Source organism: Formica exsecta, unplaced genomic scaffold (genome assembly GCF_003651465.1).
Source record: "Formica exsecta isolate Colony F162 unplaced genomic scaffold, ASM365146v1 scaffold175, whole genome shotgun sequence".
NCBI classification, from domain to species: domain Eukaryota; kingdom Metazoa; phylum Arthropoda; class Insecta; order Hymenoptera; family Formicidae; genus Formica; species Formica exsecta.
The window spans coordinates 835,427-849,246 of record NW_021849067.1 but is presented as its reverse complement, the minus strand read 5'-3'; the positions used below and the strand labels follow the sequence as shown (position 1 = coordinate 849,246).

The following is a 13,820-nucleotide window of genomic DNA, read 5'->3' as shown; positions in this document are numbered from 1 at the left end:
GGGGGGGTAACTTAACTAATCTAATCGCGTTTAATCGTCTCCAAAAAAGAGGATACTTGGGTAGTATATTTAAAAAAATGATTTTGGCTCTTTATCTTTTTTGTATTGCTTAAAGATTTATATCTCTTAAAAATATGAACTTTTTTATAAACATCTGTGAGAAGCAGTATAGCCATATCAGGGGATAGTATACTTTGAATTTATGTTTATTTTTATTGATTTTTAATCGATGTATTGTCCTATTACACCATATATTTAATCACACGATTCGCAGACTGCAAAGTGGCTACTTCAGAGAACCACAAAATCTCACAGTCTGAATTATGTAGGCATTACAATTGATTTAATAGATTTTTATTAATCTTACGGAAAAATAACGTTCTTTGTGCAGCCCATGGAAGTCTATGTCGATGATGAGGCAAAACTCACTTTAAACGGTCTGCAACAACATTACGTTAAATTGAAGGAGAATGAGAAGAACAAGAAGTTGTTTGAACTACTTGATGTTCTTGAATTTAATCAGGTTTGTTTTGCAAACGGATAATTTTACAGCACATTTTGTTGGAAAGAATCTTTACATGATGATGCAAGAATTTTCTTATTCTTTCATGATGACTCTGTTCTACCATTACCCACCAAATCTGATCAAGATTCTTCCAAGTATTTACATCACAATTGTCTTAAATTAGTTATGTTTATTATATGATAAAATATAGAGTATACAGGTATCTTAAGCTATATATGACATGACGCGTTTTATGTATTAATGATTGGGCTCTGTATAGGTTGTCATATTTGTCAAGTCTGTCCAAAGATGCATGGCTTTAGCGCAACTCTTGACAGAACAGAATTTCCCTGCGATTGGAATCCATCGGGGTATGACGCAGGAAGAGCGATTGTCTAGATATCAACAGTTTAAAGATTTTCAAAAGGTAAATTGTTCATCCATCAAATTCCATAAAGCTCGATTCAGGGTAGCTAATATAAATCAAACAAACAGGTTTTGATAGAAAAATAAGGAGTAACATCATTTTCAGCGTATTTTGGTAGCAACAAACTTATTTGGACGCGGTATGGATATAGAACGTGTGAACATTGTATTCAACTATGACATGCCGGAAGATTCCGACACATATTTACATAGAGTGGCGCGCGCTGGTCGTTTTGGCACAAAGGTAATAATTAACTCTTTACAGTCCTCCCAAGGTAAAGTTTGATATTGTTACCCTTTATATATGCAAAATAGTCTTTCACATAATTCTTTAAATATTTGAAGAAATACATGTATACATCTACACATACATGCCCAACTGTGGACTATATTTATAAAATTTTCATAAAATTGTCAATTAATATAATTTGTTATATTTTGTACTATGTTGATAAAATCAGAATGAGACCAAAATATTTAATATTAGCTGCACATTTATGGGAATTAATTTAAATCGCAAGGATGATTCTAAATCTCAAAGAGATTTTCACACTATACACATTTTTTTATTTTTTTTTTATTTGATAGATAAAATGTGTAGAAAAAGAATATTTACTAATTTGCAAACGTTTTCTTCAGGGTCTTGCCATTACACTAGTGAGCGATGAAAGTGATGCCAAGATATTAAATGATGTTCAAGAAAGGTTTGATGTAAATATAACAGAATTACCGGACGAAATCGATCTTGCTTCATACAGTAAGTATTTCTTTTTTTAACTATCATATTATGTCTGATAATGTTATGCTATATTAATCGTTGTTTTTATTATAGTTGAAGGGCGATGAATTGAACTGCACTATGCCAATATAAAAACTGCAATAAGGTCCTTTAAAGCACATTATATTTGAATATATTTATGATTGAATATAAAATAATACTAAACATAAAAAACACTGTATTTAAGTAAAATATTTTTTTTCTTGAAGCAACTTTTTACTCCACTTATTTGCAATATAAAAATGGACACAGAAAAATGATTAGAAATATATGAAAGAATAACATAATGTTCCACTTATTGCAAAAAATCATGTTTTGTACAAGTGTATCGGTTATTTTTAATATTGGACATGATCGATTCACATAATCATAAAACTACTTTGAAAACCAACATAATAAACTATTATTGATAAAAATGTACATTACACGTATATATCTTATTCCATGATTAGAAAATAAATATTATGTCTAGTGGATTTAATTGAAGAGTGCAGTCCTTACATTTCATAATCCCGTAAAAGTATTAAATTACCAAAATAAAAATTTTTTGTAATCAAAAATATGAACAATTCTTATATGTGATAACTTTTTAAATTAAAGATAAGAGAGAATTAAGAAAACTTTTTTTATGTTTGATAATATATAACAAAGATAAATATATTCATCATTAATGTATGAACGTATTCCGACATTGGAGAAATGTAATTATTACCCTATAATTGTACTGTTTCCAATTTAATTTTTACAACAAAATTGTTATCAATATTTTAATTACCTATCACGTTACTGCAATTTGCAGAAAGAAATTTAGCATAAACCTGAAAATTTTTAATTTTTTGAATACATTGTGTGTGAATATGAGAAAGATATACAAGACAAAGAATGTATATACATGGATGGAAAAAGCTTATTTATTGAAAAGATCTGACATTCATCACAATCTTGAGATCTTCATTATACTATAAGATCTTTTATGTATGTAGTAGTATTGGTCCAATTTTGCGCGCATGCGCAGCGATAAAATGATGACGTAATATAAAATAGATATGGAAAGTAGATATGAAAAAACTGTTACGTGTTTGTTATATATATTTGGACTTATTTATTATCTCAACAAAATTTGTTTTTACAAAAACCACGTGTTAAACTTAAAAAAACCGCATTTTTTTCTCTCGTTTTGTCCACAGTCTATGGTTAGTTTCGCTTTCGCTATGATGCAGTTCAATACTCTAATACTTTTTGCAGCCACACGAATCGATCTGGATAATCTTTAGAAAAATTAAGATTTGTGATTTCTTGCTTTGGAATTTGAGACAAGACGGACATTTTTTCTTGAGTGCTATTTCGAAGGGGGACCAATCAGAAGGCCGATTGATATACTAGTTACTAGCTATATCAAACGAGGGCTGTGTCCTGTCTCTCTCTCATCACACCCCTGTCAATTATAAACAAAGAGATATTGTACATATTTTAACTTTGTAGTCTACATAATTTTTCACTATGTATAATCGCGATTAAACAGATATATTGTGAAACTGCGACATTTCCTCAGATTTACAATTTGTTAGAGGAACACACACAGTCATAATCTCGGCACAAAAATTATTTAACCTTAGAAACATGGTAAGCAGATGATATCGCTTGAACATTTTTATGATTTTTATAAAAAGAAAAAGAGATATATACCAAAAAAACTCGTACTTTCTCTTTTTTTTTTTTTACTGGTTATTTTTTACATTTAATTAATTTGGATTATACATGCTTGCATTTGTAAATAAATTATAAATTATGACTAATATTTGGGGGTAACGTTGTTAGATTTCTAATTCACACAATATATTAAAAATTAATCTTTAATATGAATTGTTTATATCTAAACACGTCATATTTTTATATATTTTTTTTCTTTGATATTATATAGGATGACGATGACCATTATCAAAGCGGTTACGATGATCATTATCAAAGTGGTTCTTTTCCCAAAGATTTTGGATATGCGCCGTTTGATGGAGAAACTGAAGGATCTATGGATCCATTAGCGGGAGAACAAAAACCTAGAATACTTCTAATGGGCCTCAGACGGTAAGCTTACATTCCTTGTGACACAAATCAGTGTTTCAATAAATTTATCAAATAATTTATCTCTTGAATTTTTCTTTTTTTTTTTTTTTTTTTTCTTTCTTTAGTAGTGGCAAGTCGTCGATACAAAAAGTGGTTTTCCACAAAATGTCACCGAACGAGACATTATTCTTAGAAAGTACAAATAAAATAATTAAAGACGACATAAGTAACTCGAGCTTTGTACAATTTCAAATATGGGACTTTCCTGGACAAATCGATTTTTTTGATCCTACTTTCGACAGCGATATGATATTCGGTGGTTGTGGAGCATTGGTGTTTGTGATAGATGCACAAGATGATTACATGGAGGCACTTAATAAGCTTCATATAACAGTTACAAAGGCATACAAAGTTAATCAAGCGATCAAGTTTGAAGTTTTTATCCATAAAGTTGATGGATTATCAGATGACTGTAAGATGGAAACACAGAGAGATATACACACGAGAGCCAATGACGATTTAGCAGATGCTGGTAAATGAAAAATCTTGTTGTACAGAGATTTTAAAGAAACCATAAAGTAAGATTTTATAGAAATAAACATTATTCATATATATTCTCTTTTAGGATGTGATCAGATACATCTAAGTTTTCATTTAACTTCAATATATGATCATAGTATATTTGAAGCATTCAGCAAAGTTGTTCAAAAATTAATACCACAGCTGCCTACCTTAGAAAATTTACTCAATATACTCATATCGGTAAGTAAATTTTATTTTATTTGTCTTTTTGAAGAATACAGGATATTCTATAATCAAATTTGTTTTTAAAATGTAATTACAGAATTCTGCAATTGAGAAGGCGTTTCTATTTGATGTGGTCTCAAAAATTTATATTGCAACTGACAGTTCACCTGTTGATATGCAAAGTTATGAACTATGTTGTGATATGATTGATGTTGTTATTGACGTTTCCTGCATATATGGGTGAATACAATTGTATTTTAATTTCACATATATACATATATTTGTATCTGTTGAGCATTTTCTAATTGTTTTTCTCTTTATATTTATGTTTGTGTCTTAGATTAAGAGAGGATTTAGAAGCTGCCGCATTTGACAACCAAAGTTCCAGTTTAATCAAATTAAATAATGGCACAATCTTGTACTTGCGTGAAGTAAATAAATTTTTAGCTTTGGTCTGCATCTTACGAGAGGATAATTTTGATAGACAAGGTAAAAATAATTATTATCGCAAATAATTGTAATACTTATGCATAAAAAAATGAATTTTTATTATATGACGATATGTTAATGATTTGTGTCATCATTTTTGTTTTTTTAATTTGCAGGTGTGATTGACTATAATTTCCTTTGTTTTCGCAAGGCGATACAACAAGTATTCGAATTACGAAACAAGGCGTTAGCCGCGACAAACGCAAACAACCATTCCTCCTCTCCTGTTAGTGCGAATGAAACATCAAACGTTTCCACAGTGTCGCAAACTGGAACTATCGGACAAAATGGTACTGTCGTAATTGCGCAGAGTTAATTTTCGTGTGCAGTATGTATAGAACAAGTTATGCAAAAATGTAATATAATAGGTGTTAATATTAATTTTATTATTGCTTATCTGGAAATCTCCCTTTTGCAAATATGTCCCATAAACACTATACAAAATTCTTTTTTTTTTTTCTCTAATATTATACTTTTTATAATATATTATTAAACGTAAAATATATCTTTTATACCGAAAATAACTTATATAGCCTTATAAGTTATTATAATCGTGTTATTTTTAACTAATCCTAACTTACCGATTATAGCGAAATTTTTATAATCAATATTTGTTAAGTAGAGAATTTGAATGCATACATGTGTTATTAGTTCTTGATTTTCTTGTACATTTCAATGGAATATAATGTATGATAATATATGTTTTAAAAGATCTGTATGTCTTTACACTTTTGACATTTTTTCTAATCTTCTTCATTTCCCGAATAAACACACAACACTCGCGCGCGCGTGCATGCGTGTGTTTATATATAATTCTAATGTGTGTATGCATACACACACACATTAGAATTATATACAGTTTATGATTTCTAAATCTCTCTTTAAATATTAAAGTTATAATAAATTTTTTATTAAAACATGAAAACCAATAAACGAGTAAAGTATTTTGTTTGTACATATGTGGCATAAAATTATTAAATACATTTTTATTTTTATCTATATCTATTTTTAGAGTCTTCTTTCTTGTAATACTACAAATTGGCAACGATATTTTTTAACTCTTCATGTAAGGCATAGGATGAGTTTAGAATAACGAATTGTTCCTCATATTGATACCAGCGCAAATAGGAAAAGGTTTGTTCATATTCATTCAAAGACACTTCAATAGGTAACAATGATTCTGAACTACAACTTCAAAAACATATCAGGATCGTATGCTTTGATTATTAAGATATAGAATATTCATCAATCACGTTTATTTTTTACCTCATTTGCCAAGTCTTTCCATGAATTAATTTTGGAATGGGCAGGGGGATACCTGACGGTGGTAAACTCTGGTGCGCAATTTCCGTCAATAAGGTTCGATTAAGGTCAGTGAGAAGTTTAGTGATTCTATCACTATTTTCAAACGATTCATTATCGGTACAGATTGCAGATGTTGCCATTAACTTGTCTGGAAAGGATTAGGTGGGGAAACAGGATATTTTTTGTGGAAGTTGAAACACGTTGGATACTAATTAATATCGATAATTATGCACATACATTCAGTATGATGTGCCACATACAATTTATGCGATTTTTATTTACAAAAATAAATCAACATTTTCTCTCAGATACAAATTATATAAGTATCATAAAAATTCTTGTGCACAACAAATTTATATCTAAAGTAATTAGCACAATTATTTAAAAAAATTATAAATATAATATTATTTATATGCGAGATAATATGCGTAAAATATAGTGATGTAAGGGAACAACAATTTGGCTGTATACTACATGTATAATCGTATTAAATAGTATAAAGCAATAATTGATATATGTGAAATGTTTGATGTCATTGTTAATCTTAAACTCGGAAAATCGGGAGATTACATTGATAATGTTGGTTAAATTGGTATGAAAATGGATATTTTATTAATACAAGATTAAGCACACGGCATACTGCAATTAAAAGCTGAACTTAAGCCAGTCACTGCAAATAAAGCAGGTAGAAAACATTAAATAAGTTAAAAGTGATGTTAATTATCATGCAATAACAATTCGTTTTTTAACATCCTTAATTAGTATGCTGTTAGAATACTCTTTTTTCAAGTATATGGTAAATATATTCGAGATTTGATATATTCAAATACATATAAATCATTATATATAATATCATTAATATATCTGAATCATTGGCAAAAGGATAAGCAAATATCAAACATTTCTTATCACCAACTTTAATAAACGATCTTTTTCACGACTTGTTTCGAAAATTTTTAATCAATTAATTGAATTGTGGACAATTATGCTGAAATACGTCAAGTATCGCTAGTAAATTATGAAACTTACAATAATCTGCATCCTTATGTTGTACTGCATTGTGCAAAGCTAGGGCAAGATATGTATGATACTTTATATAACTCTGTTCCATTACATCCAATTCTGCAGTAGCTAACAATAATTTTTTGCGTGACCATCTATCTCGTATATGAATACACATTTCGATCATCTGAAATAAAATAATTTAATAATAATTAAAATAATAATAAAATAATTCAAAATAAGTACATGGAAAGATAATTTCATATTCTGTTGTGTATATTATTTATAATTGTATAATATATACATACATTATTTATGGTTGTCATTAAATCTTCAAACTCCTCTGTTAACAAGCAATGCTCGTGAACTTTGCTCAAGTATTCATTGTGCACTGCAAAATAGTTGCTTATGTTTGCCAAAATATTTGTTAAACTATTTTATTCAACGTATTTCTTGGGCAAATTTTGATATTTTATAATAAAGTATATACACAAATTGAAAAAAATTTCTTTTTTATCAATTATGATTGTGATAATCGTATTATATATATCACCTAATATAATGGTATCAAGGCTATCTGTTTGAGCGAGAACCTTCTCCAATATAAGACCTAGACTTTGTAATACTTGGCCAGATAAGTATGTATGTATAGATCCTATTGCATGTAGCAACCAAAATTTTAAGCTCTCAAGTCGTCTTATATGAAATTGTTCCAATATATCCCTTATACATGGCGACCTAGAATCCTCTAAATCTGAAAAAAGCAATAAAACGATGTGGACATTTCGCGCAAAAGTACTGTATTTTATTATACAAGTCAGAGAGATTTGTTATTTACCGCAAAATCTCAAATTATTTAACGCCCATAGAGCCCATTTCAATTTCAATTGAAATCTAAATATTTCATTATATTTCTCCAAAATTTTTTTGGTCAGCACTATACTTATAGGCCACTCTACTGTATAATGTAGTATTATACCATTTACAGCTTGTAATACTTGATGAGTATTAATATTGCTTTGAACTGTGATAGACCAGCGCGAGCTTGTATCTGGCCAATATTGAGAAAATACTTCTTCCAGAATACACGACAAAAAATACGAATTAGCCCACATTTGATTAGTTTCAATCTATAAAATAAATAATTGTGTTATGTAACAAACGAGTATTTATTACTATTACAATATTTTTACTTTCTTTATTCACTTTACCTCGTGAAATAAGATTTGATAGAATTTATTCATAACATGTCCAGCTTCCATCATATAAACGAATCTCAATAATTTCAAATGCGTTTGTAGCTTATATTCCTCAACCATGATATTTCTTACTAATTTGCTAGCACTATTGTAGCGCAAGATTAAAATCTCAGACAATGTATTCTCCAAAATGTTTTGCAGTGGTAAAATATATTTCATCTTTCGTAGCCTGTATGAGGAAACACATGTTACATAATGTTGGAAACACATAAATTATCCCAATATATATATTCACGAATAACTTATTACGCATATAAATACTTTTTATATAAATCATATATTTGATCTTGCTTCGCTTTAAGGACGCGGGTATTATGCGTACAAGCATCCACTGTATCGTTTCTATATAATTCGCGTGGCATATAATCTTCCATAGCTTTCATGAGAAATGGATTATGCAAAGTTGATAATTGTTCTATTATGTTTCTTTCGATGTCGGCATCATATTCTTGTAATGATATTTTATCGATTTGTAATACACTTGTATCCGTCTCCTCAACTGCTGGATTGTATTTAGAAATTTCTAATAATAATCTATTTTGCAGTTCAATGTTTAATGAGATCCTCGTGTCTACAATAAATTGCAATGAGATATAAGTTTGCAATATATAAAAGAGCGATATAAAGTAAAGATATCTATCATAGAGACCATTATTTTCATTGTCCAGCTTCCATATATCAGTAATTCGATCTAAAGAGACAAGTAATTCAATACTGTGACCCATATGTTGCACCTTTTGCAATAAAAATTGCATAATTGGATCTGTCCAACAAATATTATCAGATAATCGAACTGTAAATTTTTCATTTTGTTCAGCATTTTCCATTAATATATTTTCTGGAATTCTGACAATATATAACAATATATTAGTTGTCATATAAATATAAATGTATATATATGATAAATCATTGAAACTTTAATTTTAATTTTAGCCTCTCAATTTACCTCACAATTATAAATTCATCTCTCCAGTCTTCTAATCGTCCCTCGCTTAACCATGTATCAATTATGTTAAGATAAACAGTAAGACTACATAGATATAAATTTGTACAAATATCTGTTCTTTCACGACTATGAGAATTTTGCATTTCATAATACAAAGACGATAATAGTCGAGACGCACATTTCCAATTAGGACTAATTTTCCAATCAGTTATAACTCTATGATGTACATCATGAAGTATCCTTATAGCGTTTAAATATTTTCTCAGACTAGCTGATAAAGATAAAAACGTATTGCAATTTTCTAGAATATAAATGAATGTTTAACACCAAGTTTACAAATAATAAACAATGAATGAATTAATCATATAAACTTACCTTGCTTCAAAACATCTTTTTCTATATCAATAACTTTACTCTTAAATTTATACAGGTGTCGTCCAAGTGCAGCATTATATGCTTCATAGGTTAAAGGAGGATTCCAAAATTCTGATTTTTGGTTATAAGTTGGTTGCAAATCAGCTCCAAATCTTTCAATATCATGTATCATTGAAAAGCATTCACAGAATGGTAATAGAATACTTTTAAAAGCAGTCTGGAAGTAACATTTTTAAGTAATATAGTAAGCTATTTGCATATATGTGATTTTTTTGCCTAAAGGAAAGTACAAGAAGAATGACAAAATATCCAGGAAATATACTTACAGTTGTCAAACTTGGTAACGATACATCAAAACGTATTGAAAATTTTGATCTACTTTCCTGTTGAAATACTACCATCGATGTTTGAACATAAAACATCCATAATAATTCTCTGCACACTTGATATTCACTGAGAGTAGCTACTTTGTACAAAGCTGAGAAGTTTGTTTCATGCCTATAAAATATGTATCGATATATGTATATGTATATGAATATATACATACATATATATAAAACTATTTTTTTTTTTATATTCGAGATTAAGAGACAGATATTTACCAAATATCACATATATTAGCATCGCAAAATCGTTTGATAACAGGATATTTTTGACATTGTAAATTGTTCCACCAATCAGTTTGAACATTTGACAAGAGCCACTTTCTAGATTCAAGATTTTGTGCCAATACTAAAGAAAATTTATCTGTTACATCAGGAATTTCAGAAGACTGTGCAATATCTAATTGTACATTCGATATTTGTGTAGGCAAAGAAATATCATTTTCATCAATTCCTTCTTCTTCTGTTAAATCAGACCATTCCTGTATAAATGCACAAATTATAAAAATGTTAATAATAATTTTAAAGTATGTTCTTTGCGTAAAAATACTTACACTCTCGCTATCATCGCTTTTATAATTGCAAAAAAAATTCTCTTGGCCTTCCTTTAAATACTGTGCCCAATCTATTTCTTCTGTAATGCTATCTTCCTTTCCAGGAGCTACATTAAAATTGTACTCACCACGCGTGAGTTTTAAGCTATCTAAGTTAGACTTGTGAGTTTCAGTGGATAAATCCAATAAGAATGTTAACAGATACCACTGCAAATCATACTGCGGATGCTGCTCAAAATCAAAACTCGATAAAAAAGAATCAATTAATTCCTGAAATTTTTTAGCAACTTCAAATTTTCCATGGATTGAAAATTTAGTGACTACTGCATTTATAGCTTCTTTAGTCGCATGACTATCAATGGATAGGTAGCGATGATGTTTAATATTTGACAAACAAAATCGTTCACATATCCGAAATCCTTCTTCATCTTCCTGAGTATACAAGAATATATATTTTATAGAATGTCTTTAATGTATATTATAAACAATAAATCCGATTGTATACATATGTACCTACCTCGAACGAAGTAAGTGCTGTTATAAGCTGCTTTAAGTCGTTATGAATATCATTTAGTACCCAAGTACTCATCTTTACTTTGCACCAAAGTCATCAAGCAAGTACTATACAAACATACAATAAATCAACGTATTAAAATAAAAATTCATTAATTAATTTAACACTTACATATTATTATGAAATAATATGCTTATAATAATGTTTAACATATTTTTAATCTAAATTTTTAAAAGGAAGACTTACGAGGTAAACGATGCTTTTTCTTCAGAAATCTAAGCGTAATAAAAGAACGCATAATATTACCCTCAAATTTAACATTTAATTTGAATTAAAAAAGATTTGTACTTATTCTTCTGAATAAACAACATTAACATTCATGTCATCGATGAAATTATATTATTTATTGATTGAATTGTCGTCAAAGGCTGCGTTCCAATATTCACTGATATTCACTACCAGTACTGAAAATTTATAGTGTACGTGACATAAACTATAGATTTTCAATACTGGCAGTGAATATCGGGACACAGCCTATGCTGTGTTCCGATTTCCCACCCGGGTGCACCTGAAATTATAATATATGTCACGTATACTATAATATCGGGTGCACTCGGGTGGGGAATCGGAACACAGCCCTATATGTTTGTCGATATCACATTTTTTTACCACATTTTTTTGGATCGGATAACCAATAGAAGAATTTATTTTCTGGGGATTTTAAGTAACGATTTGTCCCTTCTGCCAACTCTAAAGCCCGTATAGCCCGTATCAAACTACGCATTGAAAATTGAAGATTGAAGATTAAAGATTGGAATTTGACTAATCAGAACAAAAGGAACTAAAATTTCTTTGTCTTGATTGGTCAAATTTCAATCTTCAATCTCAATCTTCAATGCGTAGTCTGATACGGGTTTTAAGCCCGTATCAGACTATGCAGACTACGCATTGAAGAACGAGATTCAAGATTCAAGATTGAAATTTGACCAATCAGGACAAAGAAATTTTAGTCTCTTTTGTCCTGATTAGTCAAATTTCAATCTTTAATCTTCAATCTTCAATTTTCAATGCGTAGTCTGATACGGGCTATACGGGCTTTATGCCCGTATCAGACTACGCATTGAAAATTGAAGATTGAAGATTAAAAATTAGAATTTGACTAATCAGAACAAAAGGAACTAAAATTTCTTTGTCCTGATTGGTCAAATTTCAATCTTCAATCTTCAATCTCAATCTTCAATGCGTAGTCTGATACGGGCTTAAGGGTGCGAACCCATGCAGCAGAATAGCGTAACGCGGAACGAAAGCGGAACCAATCACGAACGTTCCGCAATTTCGTTCCGTTTTCAGTAGTTTCTAGCGGAATAGGTTTCGCAGATTGCGTAATGTACATACACATCTATACATATACACATGGTAGTAAAAGCTAACTTCAAAATTTTCCTTTATCTCTCAAAAATAAGAAATAACTTGTAATAATTAATAATTTATCTCTGTTTCTGTACTGACCACGTTGCTCTACGCTGCCAATTGAACAAAGTATATGTGTACATACATACAGTTCCGTTATTTTCGTTACGTGGATTTCAAGTCCCTATATCCCCATGGAGCGGAATGAGCGCAAGCAGAACGAGCAGAACGTCTCTAAAATGACTTTTAAATATTGTTTTTATCGGTCGTTCTTTATTATCGTGTACATAAATATTGAAATGAATGCGTTCTTATTGGAAATATTGATTAAAAATGTTAAATAAGTTTTAATGCGGTTTTAACTCTTTTGAAATAATGATTCGTGATTGGTTGCGCATTGCTCCGCGGTGTGCTCATTACGCTCCATGGGGATGTAAAGGTACCTTTACGAGCAAATCACAATCACAAACGCAATCGCAATCGCAGCCGCGAGCCGCTAGTGTGATTCGGGCTTTACATATATTATAGATTTCCAGGCGATCTATGAGCTCAATGCGTGAAACGGAACGCACCCATAAAATGGACTGACAATGAGGTTGCCATTACATGGAGCGCGGAAACGCGGATTAGCGTAATGCGGAACGAGAGCATGACCAATTGCGAGCGTTCTGCAGTTTTCGCTACGCTTACGATTGGTCCGCTCTTGTTCCGCGTAAAGCGGAGAGCACACACTTTTGCATAAGCGCATAATCATAAACATAAGGAAATTGATTGGTCAATTTCGTTATGCATAAGGAAATGGACCAATCAATTTCCTTATGCTTGTGATTATGCGCTTATGCAAAAGTGTGTGCTCTCCGCTTTACGCGGAACAAGAGCGGACCAATCGTAAGCGTAGCGAAAACTGCAGAACGCTCGCAATTGGTCATGCTCTCGTTCCGCATTACGCTAATCCGCGTTTCCGCGCTCCATGTAATGGCAACCTCATTGTCAGTCCATTTTATGGGTGCGTTCCGTTTCACGCATTGAGCGCATAGATCGCCTGGAAATCTATAGTTCACGTAAA

General features: G+C 30.4%; 3 protein-coding genes across 7 annotated transcripts in view; 2 read left to right on the top strand and 1 right to left on the bottom strand.

The window, feature by feature from the left end:
- Positions 1–2,181, top strand: part of LOC115233425 (ATP-dependent RNA helicase WM6) — a 10,095-nt gene extending 7,914 nt beyond the window's left edge. The window contains exons 6-10 of the mRNA XM_029803836.1: positions 392–523; positions 786–932; positions 1,038–1,175; positions 1,571–1,688; positions 1,764–2,181. Of these exons, the coding sequence (XP_029659696.1) occupies positions 392–523; positions 786–932; positions 1,038–1,175; positions 1,571–1,688; positions 1,764–1,777 (549 nt within the window). The 3' untranslated portion in view covers positions 1,778–2,181. The remainder of the gene's footprint in view (positions 1–391; positions 524–785; positions 933–1,037; positions 1,176–1,570; positions 1,689–1,763) is intronic.
- A 425-nt stretch (positions 2,182–2,606) lies between these two features.
- LOC115233424 (gamma-tubulin complex component 5) lies at positions 2,607–11,927 on the bottom strand. 5 transcript variants are annotated; one of them, XM_029803831.1, is made up of 16 exons: positions 11,693–11,927; positions 11,591–11,619; positions 11,348–11,451; positions 10,831–11,262; positions 10,496–10,758; positions 10,220–10,391; positions 9,894–10,110; positions 9,519–9,819; positions 9,222–9,418; positions 8,834–9,143; positions 8,525–8,741; positions 8,152–8,443; positions 7,867–8,067; positions 7,622–7,704; positions 7,341–7,500; positions 6,935–6,981 (listed from the first exon to the last, which is right to left on the bottom strand). In XM_029803831.1, the coding sequence occupies exons 3-16, from the start codon at positions 11,417–11,419 to the stop codon at positions 6,935–6,937; spliced, it is 2,964 nt and encodes a 987-aa protein (XP_029659691.1). In that variant the 5' UTR covers positions 11,420–11,451; positions 11,591–11,619; positions 11,693–11,927. The 5 variants fall into 5 exon arrangements, with proteins under 5 accessions (XP_029659695.1, XP_029659693.1, XP_029659690.1 ...); XM_029803832.1 differs by having other exon boundaries at positions 11,720–11,927; XM_029803835.1 differs by lacking the exon at positions 6,935–6,981 and adding an exon at positions 2,607–3,144 and having other exon boundaries at positions 11,591–11,926.
- LOC115233426 (ras-related GTP-binding protein C) lies at positions 3,001–5,465 on the top strand. Its single transcript, XM_029803837.1, has 7 exons — positions 3,001–3,332; positions 3,631–3,791; positions 3,896–4,302; positions 4,396–4,532; positions 4,615–4,757; positions 4,858–5,006; positions 5,123–5,465. The coding sequence occupies exons 1-7, from the start codon at positions 3,330–3,332 to the stop codon at positions 5,320–5,322; spliced, it is 1,200 nt and encodes a 399-aa protein (XP_029659697.1). The 5' UTR covers positions 3,001–3,329; the 3' UTR covers positions 5,323–5,465.
- Positions 11,928–13,820: the final 1,893 nt, after the last annotated feature.